Consider the following 25050-nt stretch of genomic DNA (forward strand, 5'->3'; position numbering starts at 1 on the left):
TTTTCTTACATCTATAAAGTTAAGTACTTAGTTAGAGTGCTGCAGCAGCTTTCAAAATTCTGACCCAGACAAAGTAATAAATGCATTCTGGATCATGAGCTGGTGTACATAAACGTATATGAATAAATTTGTATATATTTTATAAATAAATTTTTATCAAAATAATACTGTACTTATTGGCAATAAACTCTGAATTTTCTGTTCTTTTCTAGTTCAATTTTAAAGCTGGTAGCAACACACAAAACTGATCTTAAGAAAAACAAATACAATAAACACTGAGGACTCCCATACCACTGAGGGTACTTCCAAACAACACTAATTTTCCTTCTTTTTTCTGAGACCGAGTTTCGCTCTGTTGCCCAGGCTGGAGTGCAATGGCAGGATCTCAGCCCAGTGCAACCTCTGCCTCCCAGGTTCAAGCGATTCTCGTATCTCAGCCTCCCAAGTAGCTGGGATTACAGGTATGCACCACCACGCCCAGCTAATTTTTGTGTTTTTAGTAGAGGCAGGGTTACACTATGTTGCCCAGGCTGGTCTTGAACTCCTGGGCTCAAGTGATTCACCTGCCTCAGCCTCCCAAAGTGCTGAGATTACAGGCGTGAGCCACTGCCACTGGCCCCAACACTCATTTTCAAATCAGCTTTTAGCAGAAGTAGATAGCTATTAGTTTCACCTAAGCTGCCTCAAATCCTATCGCAGGCTTCAGTGAGTTTTAGGAACTTCAGTATCCTAATGAATATTTGCGTGGTTACGAAAATTGTAACTGCATCAAATGTAACTTTCAAAGGCTAATGAAGTTTGCATGAGTTTGTTTTGAAAAATTATAGTCCCCTCTGTTTCCACAGCGACTCAGAAAATATCTTTTATCTCCAAACAACTGCAGAGTTCTTTTCTTTTCTTACATAAAAGGGTTACTTTCCAGTGACATTCTGAGTACTTACATGTCAATGAAAGAATAAGATTTAGAAAATCATTTGATAACATTATAAACGAAAGACAATTTATAATTTCCAGAAAAAAAAATGTATTTGACATTCAAAAAATGCTGCTTATTTTGTTCTTTGCTTAAAAAAGTCACATTTAAAAACCAACATTTAATTGTTCTGGATCTCTTTTGTTAAATCCAATCCAACTTTTCATCTAGCTCGGTAAGTGGGGATACTACATAACATGAAAAATCTTAAGGTTAAACAGGAAAAAGAAGCGTGACTTCACAAATTCCATTCTTCTAGTCTTCACATCTCTTACTGTGAGATCTTAGCAAGTTTTAGCCCTCTGTACCACAGCTTCTTCATCAGTAAAGTGGGGATAGTAAGACACCTACTTCACAGGATTGTTTCATAAATTACTTTTTAATCACTCTGAACAGTGCCTAGCAAAGCAGCATCCAGTAAACCATGACCATGGTTCCTCTCTTCTGTAAATTCAAAACTGGAAGTTCCTTATCCTGTTCTAAAGGTTTATCTAAAAGCTGCTGGCAAACGGGGTTGGATTTCAGCCCCTACTGTATTCTCCATAATGCAAACCAATGCATTTTTATGCAATGCATAAAAATGAAGAAAAGAAACAAAAACAACACTTAAGATACAGCGTTTCAAGTACCCATTTATATGGCTTTTGATAATGGGGAGAACAAATTCAAAGTTAATGTATTTATTACTACCCTTTGCTAATCCCAAAAAGGATCTGAAATAGAATCACTTGCTGTTTTCATGGCATAAAAGCTCCCACAAATTACAAACATTTAAAAAATCTAATTCCATTTTCAGTGTCCTATTGAGGCAGGGAGGTAGAATATGTCTTTGAATTATCTCAGAAATACTCAGAAAACACCAATTTTATTCTATCATGGTCTATGTATTACGGATATAAGACCTAGGAAGTTGGTCTAGAGTCCTTATCTACAGATCAAAATTACATGTAATAAAAATATTCAAATACAGTTTTGATGGATAACCACTTTTTATTAGATATGTCTTTATTATACATATCATGGTCTGAATGTGATGACAGATCCTGAATCTCTAGTAAAAAAACTTCTTTGTGGCAATTCAATTACATTGTCATTCATTTATGACATCACAGTAGAAATGGGAAATACTATCACTTAAAATTTTTTTCTCTTTTTACTGAAATTAAGGCCTAAGAGACATATCAGATCATCCTGGCTATCTCCTTCCTCTGTAAGATTATCTTCAACCCACTGTCCTAAGTCCTCTGTAAGATTATCTTCAACCCACTGTCCTAAGTCCATTTTAAGGGAAGTACACAATTTTCACCCAGTACTATGTTTATTCACCAATCAATTTCCTAAATAACTAAATGTGCACAATGAACCCTAAGCAAGGGGAATTTTCTCAAGGCAAAAAAAAAAAAAAAAAAAAATCTTGTTCTACAATAATCTACAGATAAATCAAAGATACTTATTTTTGGCAGTAGTAAATCATATCCCTCATCTTATTCTGTGAACATATATATCTACTTTCTTGTCTTTCCCCATAACTGTTTTCACTTATTGCTCATTTCTATTCAGAATACTTATTAAAATATTTTTCAAAAAAGTTTTAAAGCCGTATTTTTCTTACAAGGGATCCATTGCACTAAATATTTTTATACATGTATGTGTATATATATATTTACTATGCCTCTGAGGTCATTTGCATTGCAGCATGGCCTTCAAAATACAAAGACTACTTAGGCTTTGAATGAGACTTGTTTCTAACTTTTCCCCGTCAAAACCAGAGGATCCTGAAAAGCCAACACAAATCGTAACATCCACCAAAAGTCCTGGGCTTCAAGCGAGTGAATTACAGAAAGACAGCGTCTTGCCTTGTCATCTCTCCCTCTTGCTCTACAGTCCTTGTCCCTACTTGTAGAAGGCTTTTCACTCTTTGATATAGGATGTGCTCGGCCTACGGGTCCCCGGGCTCCTACTCCTGCCATTTCTTTCCTCAGAGGTCTTACTTCTCGATTAGGACGCCTGATCTGAGGTGGAGCTCTGACAAAAAAAAAAAAAAAAAAAAAAAAATTAAAATTAAAATTAATCAAAGGCAAAAGTATCTCAATACTACCTTAGTCAATAAAATTGTTAAATCAAAAAGTCCGAAATCTAATTTTTTCACCTTTGGCCAATTCACAGCCACAACTATAGGCTGGTTTTCCCAAATTCTTTTTTCTAAAATATACTGGCTGATACAATTATTAAATACACAAATGACACACAGCAGCAATTATTCTGTCAAAAGTTAACTATTAATCACCAATAGAGGGCAACACAGACTATCCCCATCTAACAATCTTAACAACGTAATGGAAAGGCAGTAATTTTATTCATTACTGTCCTAAACCAAGAATAAGTAACTTTTTTTAGAAAAAAGTATTAAAAGCTGTAAGGATAGGAATTCTAAATAAGTCTATTTGTACATTTTACTAATTTCTGTTTGACGACCAAGATGATTTTCTCTGCTTCTATAATGGAAAATGAAACATTTCACTCATCAAATTACAAATGGCAGAGCTAACAATGAAATCTTTAAGTAATTTATGTTTAAAAATATTCATGTTTTGAGAATGTCTAAAAATTACAGAATCATTCAAATTATACAGTCCTCCAACTGTGATTAAAAATGTTAATACATATATGCATTCAAAATAGCATATTTTGTTTCATCTACCGTGGAACTTGTCTCCTGCAAACGGTGAAGTTTTGAGGCTTCTCAGCACAGTTTTTGTCTCTTTTTGGTTCTTGGGAAAGGGACTCTATCACTTCGTGTCTAATCTTAGTTCTCTCTTGAAATGTCTCTACCTCTGTTTTCCTACCTTTTCTCTCTATATAGCTATGTATGTATCTGTAGCCCTCCAGATCCCATATGTGTATTCCATTTTTAACCACACGTCATATCTATTATTATCCCCTTTCCAACCTCACACTTACAATTCACCTAACTCATCATGGAGTTCCGTTCCTCCTATCAGAAAAGGTGACACATATGCATAATTCAAAGATAGGAAAATGGATAAAAAGCCATGACAGTTGCAAACGAAAGGCCAAAACGGTAAGAAAAAGAAAAAAAAGAAAAAAAATGTGTTAACATGTTGCAAATCTGACGTAGCATATTTAGATGCTGGAATTAGAGTACACCATGAAATTGCTATGAGGCTGGTGAAAACCGTGTCTATGAGGTTACCATACACTGACATCTTAATCCTTAGGGTTCAGTCCAGTTAAACAAGTATTTACTAAGGCACCCATTAGGAGGTATATGGCCTCTACCACTCTGACCCTAGGAGGAGACAAAGACAAGGAACCTTGTGAAAGAAATCCACAGGAAAGGAACTACAGAATAGTGCATGGTAACGGCTATGAGGCATTTTGAAATTTAAAGTATTATTACATTATTGTCTTTAGGACATTAGCAGTCTTTTAAGCATTCTGCCTATAAAATAAAAATGTGGTGAGTCTGGTAAATAAAAAATTGTAATTGTTAAATTGCTCTATTTCTAGTATTTCGATGTGACCACTGTGTTTTTGTTTTTGTTTGTTTTTGATGAAGGGGTAGAAAGTACTAGAGTACAACTTTACTTTTATTTGTATATACTTGTGTACACATAAATGTCTTTCCTGAATCAGATTTATGGGTATGGCCAAAGACAGTAAAATGAGACCAACAATCTTTTCCACACAGGATTTGCATCAAGTCTGCTCTTCTGTGAGCAGCTTCACCTGCTGTTTAAACAGTCTGTTTTCTTTGTGGTCCTGCTTTTCAGACTCAACAGCTAGCCAGAGCCTCCGCTCACCAACAGCAAGCCCGTCCCTCCCAGCTGGATGGCAGCTGCTGGGGCGGCTGCGCCCGCTCTGCAGGACCTCATTGCTCAGGGTGCACCGCAGCAGGTCTCAGACAACACTCCTTCTGCCTCCTCAGCGTGTGCTCTCCCCACCTCAGCTTGCAATTCAACGACCGCCTAGGAGTCCTGCTGTAGTCCATTCTCCACACACATCCTGCTCAGTAAAGCTGTACTGTGGAAGAATTGGTTCAAAACTCTTACACCGGCTGCATTCTGGGTGTTTGCCATTACTGACCTTGTCCTGCCACTCAATATTCTGATGGGCTCCTAAATGGTCTGAGTGAAACTGCTCAAGAAGCCAGATGTGTTGTCTGTGGCAGGGCCCCTGTCCACAGGAAGTGTGCCTCTGCTTTGTAAGTCTTCAGTTCCATCTCACTGCAACGGGATATTACATTTGTAACAGACTCTGTGGACTTCCCAAAGGACATCCTTGATTCTGTTCTGTACTTCTTTGTCCACTAGCGCATCACTGCACAATGTCATGCTTCAATTTAAGGACTCAGTGACAGCTTCCAGGCTGTGTAAACAATAAAGGTCTCAAGGCTTCTTTTACTAGTCTCTCTTTAGAAAGAGACTTTGGTAGGATTACATAGTGTCCTTGACCGCTGCACTAATGGTCAAACAGACTGACACTGTACTAGCTTATAGCACTTCATATTTACAGAATAACAGGTGAAAGACAAAAGTATCTATACTGGGCTCAATTCTCCTATTTGAGATTTCCCTATAGGAATAAGAAAGATGCCTTATTCTATCACATGCAAATAAGCCTCATCTCCTTTGAAATCCAGTACTTCCTCCTTCTAAGCTATATTAAGTATCAATATTATATGTACATGTTCTTATTGGTACTGCTTTATATAGTCCAGATACAAGTCCTCTGTCACATACATGCTTTGCAAATATCTTCTCCCAGTGTATGATTTGCTTTTTTCTTTATTTTTGTATTTTATTTTCAACTTTTATTTTAGATTCAGGGACACATGTACAGGTGCAAGTCTGTTACAAAGGTATTTTACTTCTCTTAATGGTATCTTTCTTGATAAAGAGAAGGTCATAATTCTAGGAGTCCAATTTATCAATATTTTATATTTAATGTTTTAGTGGCCAGTTTAATAAATCTTTGCCTACCCCGAGATCATGATGATATCCCTCCCATGTTTCCTTCTAGAAGTTTTACTTTATTACTTTTAATATTTTAGGTATTGATTATTTTATATTAATTTTTGTATGATGTGAGGTGGGGAAGGAAAGTATCTTGATTTTTTTTCACCCAAATGGATAATCAATTACTCCAGAAGCATTTACTGATGCGACCCACCTTTTTCTACTAAATTTCAGTGGTGTCTTCACAAACCAAGTGACTTTTCAGAATTTAATCATTAAGGATAGCTTCTGGTTCTAAAAAGGACTTTAGAAGTTTTAAATTATTTGCTATCAGATTATAAACAAATATTGTAAGTAGGAACCTTTAAAATATTATTAATTCTTTCAACAAATAGCTAAATCTTACTGAATGTAAGGCACTATGCTATACAATGTAAAAGGCTGTATTAAGGGTTGGACGCAGTGGCTCACACTTGTAATCCCAGCACTCTGGGAGGCCGAGACAGGCAGATCACTTCAACTCAGGAGTTCCAGACCAGTCAGGCCAACATGGCGAAACCCTTTCTCTACTAAAAATACAAAAATCAGTTGTACATGGTGGTGGGCAACTGTAATCCCAGCTACTCGGGAGGCTAAAGTAGGAGGATCACTTGAACCTGAGAGGCGAAGGTTGCAGTGAGTTGAGATCGTGCCACTGCATTCCAGCCTGGACCACAAAGCAAGGCTCCATCTCAAAGGAAAAAAAAAGTATGCCCTCAAAGGAAAAAAAAAGTATGCCCTCATTATCTAAGCAAATCAATTACATTCAGAAATATATGGAGCACCACAGACAATGGTATGATACAAGTTGTTATGAGTTGTTTTTTATCAAGGGTGCTTTTTGTGCAGAGAATACTCTTCAGAGGCTTACTTTGATTTTTAAAATATTCAATTAAATTTAAAAATGCAAAAAGTCAGTTTTTCCTTAAAGCTTTCAGATTCAGCTACAATTTTTTTCTATGCATGAGTCTAGCAGATTTTAGAAGTCACTTTTAAGAGATTTTTTTTTTTTTTTTTCCTAAATCAGTCTCTCGGCCAGGAGTGGTGGCTCACACCTGTAATCTCAGCACTTTGGGAGGCTGAGGCAGGCGGATTACCTGAGGTCAAGAGTTCGAGACCAGCCTGCCCAACATGGTGAAACCCTGTCTCTGCTAAAAATACAAAAAATTAGCCAGGCATGGTGGTAAGCGCCTGTAATCCCAGCTACTTGGGAAGCTGGGGCAGGAAAATCACTTGAATCCAGGAGGTGGAGGTTACCGTGAGCTGAGATCATACCACTGCACTCCAGCCTGGGCAACATGAGCGAAACTCTATCTCAAAAAAAAAAAAAAGTCTCACTTACTCTGCTGCCCAGGCTGGAGTCCTGTGGCACAATCTCAGCTCACTGCAACCTCTGCCTCCCAGGTTCAAGTGATTCTCCTGCCTCAGCTGGGATTACAGGAATGTGCCACCATGCCCAGTTACTTTTTGTATTTTTGTGGAGACTGGGTTTCACCATGTGGGCCAGGTTGGTCTTGAACTCCTGTCCTCAAGTGATCTGCCCACCTCGGCCTCCCAAAGTGCTGGGATCACAGGGGTGAGCCACTGCACCTGGCCCACTTTTAAGAGAGTTTAAAATAATGCTTGGTCCCATTTACAAACCTCGCTAATAAAATGCCACCAGAATTTTGTAACCAATATTTATAAATTTAATATATTTTCTTCTTAGTTCTTGTCTTAGTAAAGCATAATTTACATATAATTACCTTTATAAACTTATAATAAATCAAGTTTACAAATAAAATATTCAATTTCTCCTAAGAGTTCCAATAAAGTATTTAACATACATTTTCATGTACGAAAAAAATCACGAGTCTAAATTATTCCATAATACATTTAAAGTGGAATTGCATACATGTCACCCTCATTAGCCTATTTTCTTAAATATTCCAAGTACATAAAAAATAAATATGCAAATATATACATATCCTTAAACAGAAAAACATTATTACCATAGTTTTCATCCTCTTAGACATATCTAGTCTTAATTTTAAATTTTCCTGGAGTTAAAAGCTCTGCTTAACTACTACAGAAAACACTTATCCAACTTAACCAAGGTAATAGTAAACCAGAAATTTCAGATGGTTTAAGATCTGGAGCTACAGACATACTTCTCACACCAAAAATTATACAATCCCATTTAATAGGCTGGGGGTTGGATTCCTAGCATTTTGATGTTACCCACAACAGTTATTCAAGCTGGGATACTGAGTGGATTCTTGTCAGTGTTTCTGATGAGCCATACTAAAATCTTATTTAAAGTTGCTAAGCCATTCATTCAATCATTTCAAGAGTGAGGCAAGGGGTGTGAAAACTACTAAACCTTTCACTAATGATGGAATTCCATCACTCCCAGGCAAGTTAATCACTGCTTGTATTTTGGTTTTCTTTGGCTCTACAGATAGGTCATTGCCTTTACCATTAAATTCTAAAAATCTTTGAACTTGAAAAACCTAAGATATTTAATTTATTTTTTGCCTAACTCTAAAGACTTTAAAACTTGACGAACAATGGTATTTTTTCATATTATCAGGACTATACAACTTCTACTCTACAGATAATAAAATAGTATCAGGTGAAGTTTAGAAAAATTCTCACAGGTCTTTGTCCGGTTTATTGTCAACTTCTGAGATTATTCTACTGATTTATAAAACCAAGTGGATATTAAAAGCATGTGACATACTACCACATTCACTAAGCCTATAATTTAGCTGAATGTACATACATATTTTACAATTATACTAGACATCACTTTCTGTTCACATAAACCCTATAACTAAAACCTTGCTGAAGAAGACTTCTCAACTCAAATATAAACAAGTCACAAAAAAAACCCAACAAGCTGTAAGATAAGCCCCTCGAGAACTGATAACAGAACTACAAAAATAATATGTAGTGACGACAAAAATAAATAAGCTGAAAACCTTCCCACAATAAAACATGTAGGAATTCGACAGAGCGAGACTCCGTCTCAAAAAAAAAAAAAAAAACATGTAGGAATTCTAGGTAAAATGTAACAAATATCCTTTTATATACATAGCTGACCTTACCATAAGGTAAGTGAAATACCTAATAGCCAAGAAAGAGAGAGAGAAACAGAAGCACATGAGCTGAAGACATGGCAGTCTGTCAGTGTTTTGGGCCTCAGATATCTGAGGGCTTGAGATTTATTGACCACAAGTGAGATCTGAGACAGGGTCATAGCCCCACACTAGTCAAAGTTGAACTGAGACTACCACATAAAGCCAGGACCCTCAAAGGACAGCCACTTTAGTAAAAGGGTAGAATTTTAAAGACAGAAGAAATGAGTACATTTTTCTACTTGGGTCTATGTTCTACATTTGTGAAGTGAAGCAAAAGTACCCCCTAGATATAGCAGCAAAGGGCCCATCCTCATGTGATTTGTGACTCAATTTTACACTACCTTAAGCAGAGAAAGTGGGCCTAAAGGTGGGCCTAGGCAGGTAACATCCCTAAGGCACCAGGCTGAAGCAGACCCAGACGTCTCAGGAGTGACACCTTCTTCCAAACAAGCCACATATTGAAATGACTTGTTAAACCCTTGCTGAAGAAAAGTTCTCAACTTTACCGCACACGAGGCTCACCAGAAGTAACAAAAAGCAAGATGACTCTCAATAACTTTGATAAGAGAACTGCCAGCTATAGGCTACAAAATAAGTATGTTTAATATGATTAGAAGCATTTAAAAATTTGAGCAAAAGATGCACAAATCTTAAGTATAAATAAAAATAAATCTACACTTAATTCACAGTGACACTGTTTAATACAAAGACAAAAAAAAAAAAAACCTTAAAACCAACGAGAAAAAAAGTTACCTATAAACAAACAACAAACAGACTGGTAATACACACCAGGAGACAAAAAACTATTACTAATGTCACCTTCAAAGCACAGAGACTAACTACCAAACTAGTATTTTATATTAAAAAAAAAAAAAAAAAACAACAAACAAAAAAAAAGAGTGATAGGAAAATACAGATATTTTGAGAAAAGAACTATTAGTTTACCACTAATAGAGACCCTGGCTGTAAAAACTACTAAATATTCTTCAGCAAAGATGAAACTGAATCTAGAAATAGTGAAATGCAAGAAATGGTAAACAAAACCATTGGCAAACGCATGAATAAACCTAAATAAATATTTTATTTACTCATTCTTTCAACAAATATTTATGGAATACTTACACTGTGGCAGGCAATATTCTTGGTGCGGAGGGTAAAGCAGCAAACCAATAAAAGGTCCTGACCTTACAAAGCTTACAATCTAGCAGGGACGGTAACACACAAATATAATACAATATATAATATAATAATATCAGATGACAATGAGTACTATAAAGAAAAATAAAGCTGAGTAAGGGAACAAGAGTGGTGACAGTGAAGGGTAAATATTTAAAACAGGGTGGTCAGGGTAGGACTCTCTATGTGCCATTTGAACAAATGAGGTGAGGGCATTTGCCATGTGAACATCAAGTGGGCTGGAAGTAAGGGATAGGCAATGAAAATGGCAACCACATCTTGAGCTCTTCCTCTGTGTCCGGATGTTCTTCACACTTTACATGCGTTAAATCATTTAATTCTCGTAATAACCCTATGAAGTAATTTTCATGTTGATCCCCAACATGAAAGAGAAGCCATGTGGTAGGGCTAGGAGAAGAACCTGCTCTTGCACTGCTATAAAGAAATACCTGAGACTGGGTAATTTACAAAGAGAAGAGGTGTAAACTGGTTCGCAGTTCAGCAGGCTGTACAGGAAGCTGGCATCTGCTCACCTTCTGGAGGGGCATCAGGAAACTTATCATCATGGCAGAAAGTGAAAGGGGAGCAGACACATCACATGGCCAGAGTGGGGGGTGGGGGGAGGTGGAAGGGGCAGTGCTACACACTTTTTAACAACCAGATCTCTTGAGAGCTCTATCATGAGAACAGCACCAAAGGGGCAAATCCGCCCCCATGATGTAACCACCTTCCACCAGACCCCTTCACCAACATTAGGGATTACAACTCAACATGAGATGTGGGCAGGGACATAGATCCAAACTGTATCTAGCCTGGTGAATGGTCAAGTTCTGTGCAAAGGAAACATGAGCTCCTGGAGGGTAAGGACCTTCTTTCTACTGCTCTTTGGCTCCATAGGGCTCACAAAGCTAAGGACTAGGGAGCAACAAGTGGAAGAGATAAGAGAAAGAGGCTGCAGTCAGAATAAAAGAGGAAAAAAACAGAATTGTGTAATGTCACAGAAGCCTTAGGAGGGAAAAGAGAGTTCCAAAGAAGATGGTCAACATGATATCAAGTATTATGAAAGTAAAACAATGTAAGTCCAGTGAACAGACATTTTCATTATTAAGTGAGGAAGTTATTTGGTATTTTCAAGAATTCAGTCCCAATACTGCAATGACTGAAGAGCAGCAGGATTTCTTATAATTAAGAAAAAAGGGGCTGGGCATGGTGGCTCAGGTCTTTAATCCCAGCACTTTGGGAGGCCGAGGCAGGCAGATCACGAGGTCAGGAGTTCGAGATCAGCCTGACCAACACGGTGAAACCCTGTCTCTACTAAAACTACAAAAATTAGCCAGGCGTGGTGGCTCACGTCTCTAATTCCAGCTACTCAGGAGGCTGAGGCAGGAGAATCGCTTGAACCCAGGAGGCGGAGGTTGCAATGAGCTGATATCTCGCCACTGCACTCCAGCCTGAGCGACAGAACAAGACTTGGTCTCAAAAAAAAAGAAAAAGAAAAAAGGGGCACTGAAGGGCAACAGATGTATACTACACATTAAACAGCAGTTTGCAAGGAGGAGGGGAAAATGACAGTCACTAACATGCAGCAAGGCAAAGATCTTTTCAACAAAAATGTAAAAGTAATTGTTATGGCTCCATTCTGACTTACCACTATCTTGCTCCCACTACTTAATCTTTAATGAATTATAATTTCTATCTTTCAGTTGCCTTTTCTGTAACATTAAAAAAAGATAGAAATGCCAAGTTTTTAAGCACTTATTGTATTACATACCTAGAACTGGAGAATGGAAATTTAAGAGTGACCACTGAGTCCTATAAAATAATACAAATGCTCCCTAGAGAAAACTTACATAAAAGGAACAAAAAAAATAAAATAACCAAATGGAATGTCCTCCCACCCTTGGAACACATTAGATCAGAATTTAGACCCTGAAAAACACACTCTGTTCTCAATCTCAGATAGTCTTGCTTGCATTTTTCTCCTTGCTGAAATGATTGCACAAGCGCTCACATCTCTATCTGCCCACCTCTCTACAACCACACCCTTACATGCCCCTGCCTCCCCGCTGTGACTCTGAGCCAGCTGCCCATGCACTCCCTGTACATGTGCATTAGATCTCATCTCCTCCTGTCACCTAACGGCACTGCTCCAGTAGTTGTCCATCTAGCCCACGCATCATCAACTTTCTACCGCAGCATTCCCGCCAGCATACAAACCTCCTGTTATTCCTTTCTCTCTAAAACAACAAACCTCAACGACTTGTCTTCCCCAACTGGCACTCACTTTCCTGGCTCCCTTTTTCAGCAAGACTCACTGAGGGAACTGTGCATACTTATCATCTTCAGCTCCTCGCTCTGCATTCTTTGAACCCATTCCATCATTCTCTACCATTTCACCAAAACTGTGCATCAAGGCCACCAGTGATCTCCTGCTGCTACATCAATGCCAGTTCTCAATCCTTATCCTATCTGACCTACACGCATTTGATAACGTAACTTAGAATCTTTAAGCCTCAGTGTCTTCTTCTGAAAAATAGGGATGATAATAATAGTACCTATTTTAAGGATGGTTACGAAGATTTAAAAAGTAACCATGTAAAAGCACAATACCTGGTTCACAGTTAAGAACTCACTAAATGTCAGTTATTAGTGTGCTTAATCAGCCCTGCTACCCACGTTCCACTCAGTCTAAAAATAAGAGTCCATCCCATACCTCAGAAACAGAATTTTAGAAGATAATAAGACTCCAGAATTGTAAGAAAATGAGTATAATCTCAATCTGCCAATAGTATTAGGCAAATAACCTATTCCATCATACAAAGTATGACCTTAAAATTTCTTTGTCATTAGTTGCTGATGATTCTGAAATAACTACACGAATCCCAATCTCGCTCAAAGTCTGGTTCTCATTTCTAACTCCTATTCAACAGCTTGATGTAGATATTATCTGCTCCAATTTTTCTCTCATTCTCTATATCTCATTAATCACCAAATCCAGTCCATTCTAACTCTGTAATGGCTTTCACACCCATCTACAAAATCATAAGCCTAAGAGAGCAGGGAACATGTCTGTTTCGGCATCCCACCATATGTGGGACAGCACCAGGCACAGTACTAGGCATACTAGAGGCCAGCATCCTACAAAGCAATCTCACTTCAATATACGTTTTACAGAAGGGAAAATGAGGTATAGAGAAAGGAACTTGCAGGATCACTCAATTAGTAGTGGAACTGATAGAAAAACTTGCTCCCCAACCTTCTAACCCCAGGAAAATAACTGAGCCAGAGCCTGGGTGAAATACCTGTATGCAGGAATGATAGTTTATTCTCTATCAGTACTTGACTTTGACCTGAACTGATCTTTTTCAATGCAAATTGGGATATAAAACACCGTCAGTTACTTAATCTCTCTGAGTACCCAAAGAAACATAAGACAACAACTTTAATACCAAGTCAATAAAAATTTCCTCTTTGCTGATTTTCTACTGAATAGCACTAATTTGATCCAAAAAAAAAAAATCAATCTTCCTATCTATATGTTTACAGAAACACAGTATACCATTCCCCTTGGTTCTTGAGAAGGCCTATTAAAGTTTTAGTGCGTCTATATAGAAGAAATAAAATGATTAATTTCAGGCTTGTGTATCCTATTCTTACTGCTCTCTCTCCCAAAAGATGCAACTTTGAAAGACCTACCACTTGGAATAAATTGGTACTATATAGCTATTATAAAGAACAGTATGGAGAGTCTTCAAAAAATTAAGTAGAACTAACTTATGATCCAGCAATCCCACTTCTGAGCATACAGCCAAAGAAAATGAAATCAGTGTGTCAGATCTCTGCACTCTCATGTTCATTTCAGCATTACTGGTAATAGCTAAGATATGGAAACAAACTAAAAATACATTGACAGATGAAGAAAATGTGTGCATATATGTTGGGGGCAGGGTGTGTGTACACATACACACACATACACACATACACACACACACACACAAAGAAAGAGAAATATTATTCGACCTTAAGAGAGGGAAATCCTACCATTTCCTTGTGGCAGGTGAAATAGGCCAGATTCAGAAAGACAAATACGACATGATCTGACTGTGTTAGTCTGTTTGTTTTTGTTTTTGTTTTGCATTGTTTTAAAGAAATACTTGAGGATGGGTAATTTATAAATAGAGGTGTACTTGACTCATGGTTCTGCAGGCTGTACAAGCATGACACCAACATCTGCTTGGCTTACGGTGAGACCTCAGGAAGCTTACAATCATGGCAGAAGGCAAAGGGGGAAGCCAGCATATCACGAGGCGAAACAGTGAGCAAGAAGGGTTGCAGGGGGCAGTGCTACACTCTTGTAAACAATCAGATCTCATGTGAACTGAGCAAGAACTCACTCATTACCAAGGAAATGGTACTAAGCCGTTCATGAGGAATCTGTCCCCATGATCCTGTACCTCCCACCAGACCCCATCTCCAACCATGGAGGTCACATTTCAACAAGGGATTTGAATGGGACAAGCATCCAAACCATGTTACTCACTTATATGTGGAATATAAAAAGAGTCAAACTCCTAGAAAGAGAGTAGAGTGGTTACTACCAGGGGCTAGGGGAGAAGAAAATGAGGTGATATTGGTCAAGGAGTACAAAGTTTCAGTCATGCACGGTAAGTTCTGGATATCTTATGTACAGCAAGGTGACTACAGTTAACAATACTGTATACTTGAATCTGCTAAGAGGGTAGATCTTAAGTGTTCTCACCATAAAATGAAAACGAAAAACAAAATAAATGTGAGGTAACTGATATGCTAATTAGCTTACTGTGATAAGTACTTCAAAACACATATATATATCAAATAATCAACCTGTATACCTTAAATATGTACAATTTTTAATTGTTATTTATACCTCAATAAAGTTGGGGGAAAAAAGGACCTACCATACTTATTTTTTAAGCTAAATGAAGAATAGTTTATTGAATATATACCATGTTGAATACTGCTGCAATATAGAAAATACTACTTTCACGGTTTCAGGTATCACTGGAAGAAACCAATTCATTAAAGAAAATGTAGTTAATAAGCCTACATGTAAACTATTATAAAATCATTTCATTAATACAAGAAATATTTTAACTTAGGACACTAAGAATGAGCTAGAGACTTCATCTCTTTGGAGTTTAATTCTAAAATTGCCACTACCTACCATCATGATCCTACTTTTGTAGCTCAGTTTACTCACATTTAAGGCAATGAATCAAAATTTTAAAATATTATTTTGATTTATCCAAGCAACTGCTGGTGATTTAAACCTTAATTATGATCAAATTCAGCAGACCCATGACACAGAAATAGAACTTCAAACAATGTGGCAACACCACTGATGGAAAATCACAATACACAGATTACCTTGGTATGCAGCAACAGGGATGGAGAAGTGTCTGTTAAATGTCAATGAAGTGAAAAGAACAGAACCATAAACAGGGCTACCAAATTAGTGGCTAATGCCAATCACACCGGAAGCATCTCTGAAATGCTTTGTATAAAACAAGGTAAATTACAAGATGATAGATGGCAAAAAAAAAAAAAAAAAAAAAAAAGAAAAAACAAAAGAAAATATCATATTTTCCTATTGACTTAAATTGTAATTTCAGTGTGGTGCTCGCTTGGAAAGTTCTTTTTAGTTATCCTTGAAATATCAAAATTTCATTAAGCATTTTCGGTTTGTTTATTCTTCCACCACTACTAGTAAGAATGTTAACAAGTAGATAATACCAGGATATACAGATGTGTATCAAAATATACTCAGAATATACCCACTGAGTATATATGCAAAAGTAATATAGCAGAGTGCATACAAATAAGACTCCTGAAGATGAAGAGACTTGGGTTCAAATCCTGGCTCTGCTACTTCCTTGTTCAGATGACTTTGGAAAAATTACAAACTATAAGCTTCAGTTTCCTCAACTGTAAATGGGGTTCATAATAATAAATTAGTGATGATAATATGGATACACAGTAACAGTACCTAAACTTCATGGGATCACTTGGGTTTTAAATAAAATAATGTATATAACATATACAGTAAGTGACTAATAATTATTAGCTATCATCCTTCCCCTGGAAATAATCACCAACTGCTTAAGACTTGGACATTTAAAAAGTCATACCCTCTCTGTCAGAGCTCTTGAAATGTTTCAGGAAACTAAGGAATTAGGTAGAATCTGCAGGGAGAAAATAAAAGGACTTGTTTTATGAATGAGGCTATCACTTTTAATTGTTATTCTTGCTATTTCTCTGAAAGAATTTGTAGTCCTTTATTTCAGAGATGACCATTAACTTTAATTACTTATTACACGCCAGTTGCTGTCTTAATTTTTTTTTTCAATTCCATGAGGTAGAGATCTTCATTTTACAGATAGTGAGACTAACGTTTAGGGAGGGTAAATGGCTTGCTCAAAGTCATAAAGCAAGTAGGTTTCAGAAGCAGAATCCACAATCTCATCAACTGAAGTCAAATGTCTTTCCATTAAACCAAGAATATCCAATGACTATCTACCATTCACTATCACTAAGTGAAAATCTTATTATATTTGTTTTACATGACCTGGAGAAGAAACAAAGTTTGTAAAACAAGAAAAATATCATACAACTCTAATCCTCCATAACCTTTAAATCTAAATTTGCAATCTGAATATTTATTTTATCAGCCCTTGCATACATTCTGTGCCACAAACCAGCATAAGATTTAGTTCATTAACGTTCACCTTACATTGTTAATTGATGAAGGACCCACTGTTTTTGCTTACATAAAAATTTTATTCATAAAGTTTTAAACTATTAATCCCATGCTATTACTCAATGTCTTATATTTCCTTCTCTAGTAGAACCTTGTGGAGTTGTAAAGTGTTTTCTTATTGTTGTTGATACACATGGGAATGAAAATCTATTTTTTCCCCAGACAATATACAATCTGCGATTTGCTTTTATTCAGGGTTTCTGATCCACAGAGGAAAAAAAACAAAAAAACAAAAAACCCACATACAATGGCTATGCACAGAGAAAACTTTTTTAAAAAATTTAGTACAAAGAAAGGAGAATCAGAGAAACACATTCTGGTCCATTCATCTTTCACTTTCGTTTAGAAAAAGGATTTAAAAACAAGCACAAAAATAAGTCAGATTTGTGTTACGAACAGTTAAGAAAGGACAAAGAAAAGAAAATAACTGGACTAGTGTCATTCTAGTGATACATTTTGAGATCAGTATTCATCAATGGGAAAATGTCATCCACAACTTTTTATTCAGTTTGAGCCATCAATATTAGTTATTATCTGCAGACACTGCTGCTTGAGATGAATCATGGTACTGGAGCAATTCAGAGCATATATTCCTATATTTAAAGTTATTGCCAGCTTTTAGCTTTAAACTAGAAGTATATTTCAGAATTAATGACTTTCAGTAAAAAAACAAGGTATTTCATTATACATACATACAGGAAAATTTCAAGTTATAGTAGGTTAAAATGTCATTCGTTCAGTATTTTGGAACTTCCATGGTAACAATGATATGACTCTTAAAACACTGCCTTTCGAGGGATATGGGTTACCTTAGTATAAAACACCTGAAGGTGGTTACATCAGAGGAAAACTACATTGTTGCAGAGCTTAAAAAAGAATCTTCATCTACTGCTTTCACAATGAAAATCACAAAATTATCTGTAATTCAGTGGAAAAAATCCAAAGGAATAAATTAACCATTTTTCATAGCTCTTAAAATGTTTTTAGAAAATTTCAACAGATTACTATAGAGACTGGCCAAAGGAAAACATATTTTCTATGGTGCAACACTCTGGCCACAATACCACCTCACAATAAAGCAGACAGAAAGCCAGAAAGACCTCAACTCACATCCTGATCTAGCATGATTAGGGTCTCTCAGGTTTCAGTTTCCTCACTTGTGAAACGAATGGAGTTAACTCATTCAATGTTGGTTGAACGTCTACTACGTGCCAAACCCTGCGTTAGCAATGAAAGTTTATTATTTAATTTTTGTTTTAAATAAAACCATGGTCCTTGTCCTTGCAAATCTTGTGAAGTGACAAATAAATGCAACATGATAACCACTACGAACAAACTGCTATGTCTGGGCAAATCAAAAGAGGCTGCAGAGGGGATAGTCAGTTGAGTTGAGACTTGAATGAATATGAGTTGTTTAGAGATGGGGATTATGGGTAATCCTTGCAGAAAGAAGAGACTACACAGACAAGATGACAAAAAAGGGCAAAAACAGAGAGGTTTAACGTAAATGACGCACAGGCTGGGTATTAGAGAAAACTGGTGGGAGACGCCACACCGAGGAATCTGACTTTAAGCACTAAGCCACTTAAACATTATCAGTAAGGTTCCTTCTACACTAAAACTCTGGAAATTGACTGTAGGCCCAACCAGGAACATTCAATTTCTCCACCACTTCATCTGAAGTTGTTAGAATCTCTTCAAGCAAAAAAGCAAAACTATCCAAGTTTTGATGCTGCCATTATGAAACCTAAAAGACCTCTCTTAACTGATAAATTTTAGGACTAGCAATAGGCATCTATTGTTATTAGCGAAATAAAGCATTTCTAAAAGCAAGATATGTAACAAGACATTTACTTCTGTACTTTATCAGATACATAACTGTAAACCTATAAATGTGAATATTAAAAACAGATACTGAATTTACATGTCCCCAAAAATGATTTTTCATACTTTGTTCAAAGCATGCTTCACTGTGAACATCAATTAACTAGAAGAACCTAAAGAGAATATAAAGTTCTATTTACCTGTGTTCTGCAGGAACAGGGGGTGGCCAAACAGCAGGATCTCTAAATGGTTCATCTTGACAGGACACAGGGAAATCTGGAGGCTTGTCGATTTTAAAACTTTCTAAAGTGCTGACAATACTTTTCACTTGTTCATATTCTTCCAATAATTCCTGCCGAACCTTAAAAAAAAAAAAGGCTTTATGCTAGAAGCTGTTTAAAGACTTCATAAATTTTAAATAAATTGCTATAGAGTGCATGTTTTCTTAATGTCAAAGTATGAAAAATGAATCATTAAAACATTCATAAACACAAAGAACTATTTCAAGTAATACTGAGAAAAGGGCAGAAAATAGTTTGAAAAAACCATAATTCTATACCTTTTAATAAGTAGTTATCTCTCTTTCATAATGGAATTTCATTTCTACCAAAGAACGTGAAGATCATTAATACAATTTAAAACAATCAACTAAGTAGGTAACAAGTTAAACATTCCAAGAAATGTAAAATATTGTGCTAAATACTTTTAATATATTTGTAAATAGATTCCAAAAAACGGTAAGCCAAAATTTTCAACAATTCCTATTCCCAATATCACTAAATATAAAACGCCTGTCATGAGTGTCTGAAAGCTAGAAGTGGTATTATACTATGAATTACAAACTTCCAGTTTTTATTTAAATTCTCCTTCAACTGAAATCTGAATTATTTTTGCCTTATTTAAATTATTTTGAGTTCTGAGTAAAGTTTATTTTTATTTCAAAGACAAGGTTTTTCCTGTATTTAAAAAATTTAACTGAACACATACTATGAGGAAATTCTTGTGTTTTCAAACTTTGAGCACAAACTCATTTTCAAAAGTAAACAGATAAAGATTAAAAATTACATTCAAGACCAGCCTAGGGAAACAAAAAAATTAGCCCAGGCATGACAGCGCGAGTCTACAGTCCTAGCTACTCAGGAGGCTGAGGCAGAAGGATCATTTGAGCCCAAGAGTCCGAGGCTACAATCACACTACTGCACTCCAGTCTGGGCAACAGAGCAAGACTCCATGTCAAAAAAAAAAAGAAAGAAAAGAAAATTACAATTATAAATCATTTTAACAATTGTTTTTTCTTTAACCAGAAAGCAAGTCATACTGTAAAGCAGAGTATAAAAAATTTTCCCTCATCTTTGTATTGAATAATATATTAAAAGGAACATATGAAGGAGTTACAGATCCAAAGAAAAAGCTAGGTAAAATTCAACTGCTAATACATGCAATTACACAATATGCTACACTGGAAGAAATGTAATTTCAGAACCCAGTGGAAAGAAACATAGTAGAAATGGTCACTATTTAACATACACAATTCAGAACATGTCAAAAATACTTCCATGATAGATTAATAAAATACCCTGCCTGTAGCTAACAGGAAGGATAGAAGAAAACAACTAAAAATTTGAGCCTGAGTTGGAGCAAGTATATTGTTCTCAATCAATATAATTTGGTAACATTTAAGTGGGAAAATAAGTCAAATTTACCCTCAAAACTTAGGAAAACATCAATTTCTGACTAATGGAAAAACTAGAAGAAACACTTGAAAGGCATTAGTACATAAAATGGAAACTTCAAAGAAATACTTGACTTAGTACTTGTAATTTTTAAAAGATTTTAAATTTTAACACCAAGTGGGGAGTGGTCTGCATTGGCAGCACATATACTAACACTGGAGTAACACAGACAAGAGCAGTATGTCCCCTGCACGGGATGCACACGAACTCCTGAAGTGTTCCGTATTTTTTCACTTAACATTTTCTAAAAAGGATGTTATGTTGTTTCAGTATAACAGGTGAAAACACAAGCTTAAATAATAAACCCTTACAAAACAAAAGCCAATTTTGTTTAAACATCACTGAAGATGCTTCTATTTATTTCCTTAAAGATCTATTGCTTATAAGTATGATTTGTAAAAAAAAAAAAATCGTTTTTAAAAGTTACAATTAATTTGAAATTGGAGCAGCAAAGCAAGAACTATGCTAAAAGATACTGATTAAAACATTAAATTTAAAAAACAGTAAGTGGGTAAATTAAAATTCAAGTTTTTATTAACTGTCTTATTAATCAAATTATATAGTCAAAAGACAACAAATATAGTAATGTTTTTTATTAGATTACTGACTCATTTGTATTTTTAAGGAGTCTTTCAAAAGAGTTTTGCAAAATGGGTCAAAACAACATGTAAATATGAAAGGGAAAAGGGCAAGTATGAATACTTTATTTCAGGTCCAGCACAGTGGCTCACATATGTAATACCTGTGCTTTGAGGGGCCAAGGCAGGAGGATCACTTGAGGCCAGGGGTTTGAGTCCACCCTGGGCAACATAGCAATACTCAGTCCTTACAAAAAATCTAAAAATTAGCTGGACATGTGGTGTGAACCTGTCCCCCTAGCTACTTGGGAAGCTGAGGTGGGAGGATCGCTTGAGCCCAGCAGTTTGAGGCTGCAGTGAGCTGTGATGGCACCACTGCACTCCAGCCTGGGTGACAGAGCAAAACCCTAAAAAAAAAAAAAAAAAAAGAAAGAATGGGCCGGGTGCGGTGACTCACGCCTGTAATCCCAGCACTTTGGGAGGCTGAGGTGAGTGGATCACTAGGTCAGGAATTCAAGACCAGCCTGGCCAACATGGTAAAACTCCGTTTCTACTAAAAGTACAAAAATTAACTGGGCATGGTGGTGCATGCCTGCAGTCCCAGCAACTTGGGAGGCTGAGGCAGGAGAACTGCTTGAACCTGGGAGGCAGAGGTTGCAGTGAGCCAAGATCGTGCCACTGCACTCCAGCCTGGGCAACAGAACAAGACTCTGTCTCAAAAAAAAAAAAGAATGAATGAATGAAATACTTTATTTCAAAAGTTTGTAGTCACACAATTAGGTAACTGATCATGAAAACAGAAAAAAGTAAAAGTAGATTCAATTGGAATTAAATATCTTCAAAACATACCTCATGAAATATATGATCAAAAAACAAAACATTAACTAGGTAAGATACTAAAATATACAAGAGCACATTTTAAACATAGTTCAGTATTCAGATAAATAGGAACTATTTCCATCTCAAACTCATTTTCCGACTCTAATCTCTCAAGTAAAATAGGGTATTGCTGTCCCAACACATCTAATACTTTAATATCATCTTACCTGTTGCCATTTGCCTTTGATAGCTGGATCTCTGACTGACTGGCAATGTCTCTGAATTTGCTGTATCACCCCCTGGTAATATACCATTGATGAATCGTAATTTCCAAGAAGGGCATATTCTCTTCCTTTCTTTGCATTATCACAAATCTCAGCCAAATTCATCTTCTTTCAGAGACCTAAACATAAAATATAATGACTTTTTAAAGTTTTCAGCACTGACTTTAAAACATTTATTGTTCTTTAAAATATGTTTAAAACTACTTTTTTTTGAGTTAGAGTCTCACTTCGTTGCCCAGACTGGAGTGCAGCGGCGTGATCTTGACTCACTGAAACCTCCACCTCCCAGGCTCAAGCGATTCCTGAGCAGCTGCGACTACAGGGGTGCACCACCATGCCCAGCTAATTTTTGTATTTTTAGTAGAGATGGGTTTCACCATGTTGGCCAGGCTGGTCTCAAACTCCTGACCTCAGGTGATCCACCCACCTCGGTCTCCCAAAGTGCTGGGATTACAGGCGTGAGCCACTGTGCCCAGCCTAGAACTACTTTGAAAGTCAAAACAGTTACCATTCTTTTAGGTTATCTGTACGCATCTTATAATACTAAACAAAGTTTTCAAATTTGGAAGTATAAAGGAGATTACAAAAGAACACCCATGGAAATAATAGGGAGAGAGGTTACACAGCTCTGAACTACTGATTTACTTACAGATACATAAAATTGGACACTAGTTTTCCTTATTCCTTTATAATTACCATAGGCTGCAATAATAGATGAACTTGTTTTATTCAATTTATTCTTGACAACATAAAAAATATGATTATCACATAAATATATGAATATATTTTCTACTGAAGTCAGTTGAAACTATAAGAACTAGTTCTCACTAAAACTTCTTGGCCCCAAGAATAAAAAGTTATACTTAAAGAATAGATTTTAAAGACAGTCTATAGTTGTCCGTGTACCATTTATACTCATGTAATTGCCTCAAATTTAAATCTAAGCAAACACCTATAAATTAAACTCTTTGAACCCCAATTTGTAATATTCTAAGACCCCATGATTCTCTATAGCTCTTTGGCCATGCAAATAACTATCGTTATTTTCCTTTCTATAAGATGTTAGTCAGAATACCCTCTAAATTTCTGGCTTCCACTAAAGCTCTCCAGTCCAGTAATTCTGGCTTTTCTTCCAGGCTTTCCAAAAGTCTCCTAGAATCATCCAAGGCTTCTATGCAAAGATACTTTCCTCCCAAGACTAAAAAGAATAGAAGTCCAGAGATACAGGAGAATGATATCCTGAGAAAGAGTCAAAATTGCCTTCTGATTTCCAGGAACAGTAAACCAATGAATACACATAAAGAAGAAAATCGAAATACTACTCTATGACTTATTCAAGGAATTAAACTTTGGCTTGGGGAGCCTGACTCTTCCACTCTGACTCTCAATCTCTTATCTGTTCTTCAGGAATTCAAAAATTCTTCCTGAAAATTAACCATCACTAGTTCTAGGCATTTCAACTGACTCCAAAACATTTTTGAAAACAAATGTTTATGTGTTTGGCATGTTATTTTCCCCTTATAGGTTCCATGAAGGCAGAGTTACATTACTTGAGAATCACACTGCAGCAAATAGTACACTACTAATACGGTTTGGCTCTGTCCTCACCTAAATCTCACTTAAATTGTAATAATCCCCACGTGTCAAGGGCGGGACCAGGTGGTGGTAAATGGATCAAGGGGCAGTTTCCTCCATGCTGTTCTTGTGATAATGAGTAAGTCTCATGAGAGATCTGATGGTTTTTTGTTTTCTGTTTTTTTTTAGATGGAGTCTCACTCTGTCACCCAGGCTGGAGTGCAGCGGTGCTATCTTGGCTTACTGCAAGCTCCGCCCCCCGGGTTTACGCCATTCTCCTGCCTCAGCCTTCCAAGTAGCTGGGACTACAGGCACCCACCACCATGCCCGGCTAATTTTTTTTGTATTTTTAGTAGAGACGGGGTTTCACCGTGTTAGCCAGGATGGTCTCAATCTCCTCACCTTGTGATCCGCCCTCCTCAGCCTCCCAAAGTGCTGGGATTACAGGCATGAGCCACCGCGCCCGGCCGGGATCTGACGGTTTTATAAGCATCTGGTATTCCCCCTGCTGGCATGCATTCTCTCTCCTGCCCCCGTGAAGAGGTGCCTTCCACCATGATTGTAAGTTTTCTGAGGCCTCCCCAGCCATGCAAAACTGTGAGTCAATTAAACCTCTTTTCTTTACAAATTACCCAGTCTGAGGTTTTTCTTCATAGCAGTGTGCGAAAGGACTAATACAGTAGACTAGTACCAGGAGTGAGGTGCTGCTACAAGGATACCTGAAAATGTGGAAGTGACTTTGGAACTGGGCAACAGGCAGAGGTTGGAACAGTGTGGAGGGCTCAGAACACAGAAAAATGTGGGAAAGTTTGGAACTTCCTAGAGACTTCTTGAATGGTTTTGACCAAAATGGTGATAGTGATATGGACAATGAAGTTCAAGCTGAAGTGGCTGCAGATGAAGATGAACTTGTTGGGAACTGGGATAAATGGGACCCTTGCTATGCTTTGGCAAGGAGACTGGCAGCATTTTGTTCCTGCCCTAGAGATTTGTGGAACTTTGAACTTGAGAGAGGTGATTTATGGTATCTGGCGGAAGAAATTTCTAAGCAGCAAAGTGTTCAAGAGGTGATTTGGGAGGGGGGAGTTGCTCTTAAAAGCATTCAGTTTTACCCATTCACAAAGATTAGGTCTGGAATTGGAATTTATGTTT

General features: G+C 36.8%; 2 protein-coding genes and 1 non-coding gene across 9 annotated transcripts in view; 2 read left to right on the top strand and 1 right to left on the bottom strand.

The window, feature by feature from the left end:
• Window positions 1-25050, top strand: part of ALOX5AP (arachidonate 5-lipoxygenase activating protein) — a 734005-nt gene that overhangs the window by 244648 nt on the left and 464307 nt on the right. The window lies entirely within an intron of this gene.
• KATNAL1 (katanin catalytic subunit A1 like 1) overlaps window positions 1-25050 on the bottom strand; it is a 167521-nt gene that overhangs the window by 120943 nt on the left and 21528 nt on the right. For all 7 annotated transcript variants that reach the window (XM_050766889.1, XM_050766882.1, XM_050766885.1 and 4 more), the window contains 3 exons: window positions 22267-22442; window positions 19110-19270; window positions 2830-2998 (listed from right to left, as the gene is read on the bottom strand). In XM_050766889.1, coding sequence (XP_050622846.1) covers window positions 2830-2998; window positions 19110-19270; window positions 22267-22428 — 492 coding nt within the window. In that variant the 5' untranslated portion in view covers window positions 22429-22442. The remainder of the gene's footprint in view (window positions 1-2829; window positions 2999-19109; window positions 19271-22266; window positions 22443-25050) is intronic.
• On the top strand, window positions 20770-20872 carry LOC126940953 (U6 spliceosomal RNA). Its single transcript, XR_007721009.1, has one exon. It is a non-coding gene; the product is annotated as a U6 spliceosomal RNA (small nuclear RNA).

The sequence above is a fragment of the Macaca thibetana genome, chromosome 17 (assembly GCF_024542745.1).
Source record: "Macaca thibetana thibetana isolate TM-01 chromosome 17, ASM2454274v1, whole genome shotgun sequence".
Classification (NCBI taxonomy): domain Eukaryota; kingdom Metazoa; phylum Chordata; class Mammalia; order Primates; family Cercopithecidae; genus Macaca; species Macaca thibetana.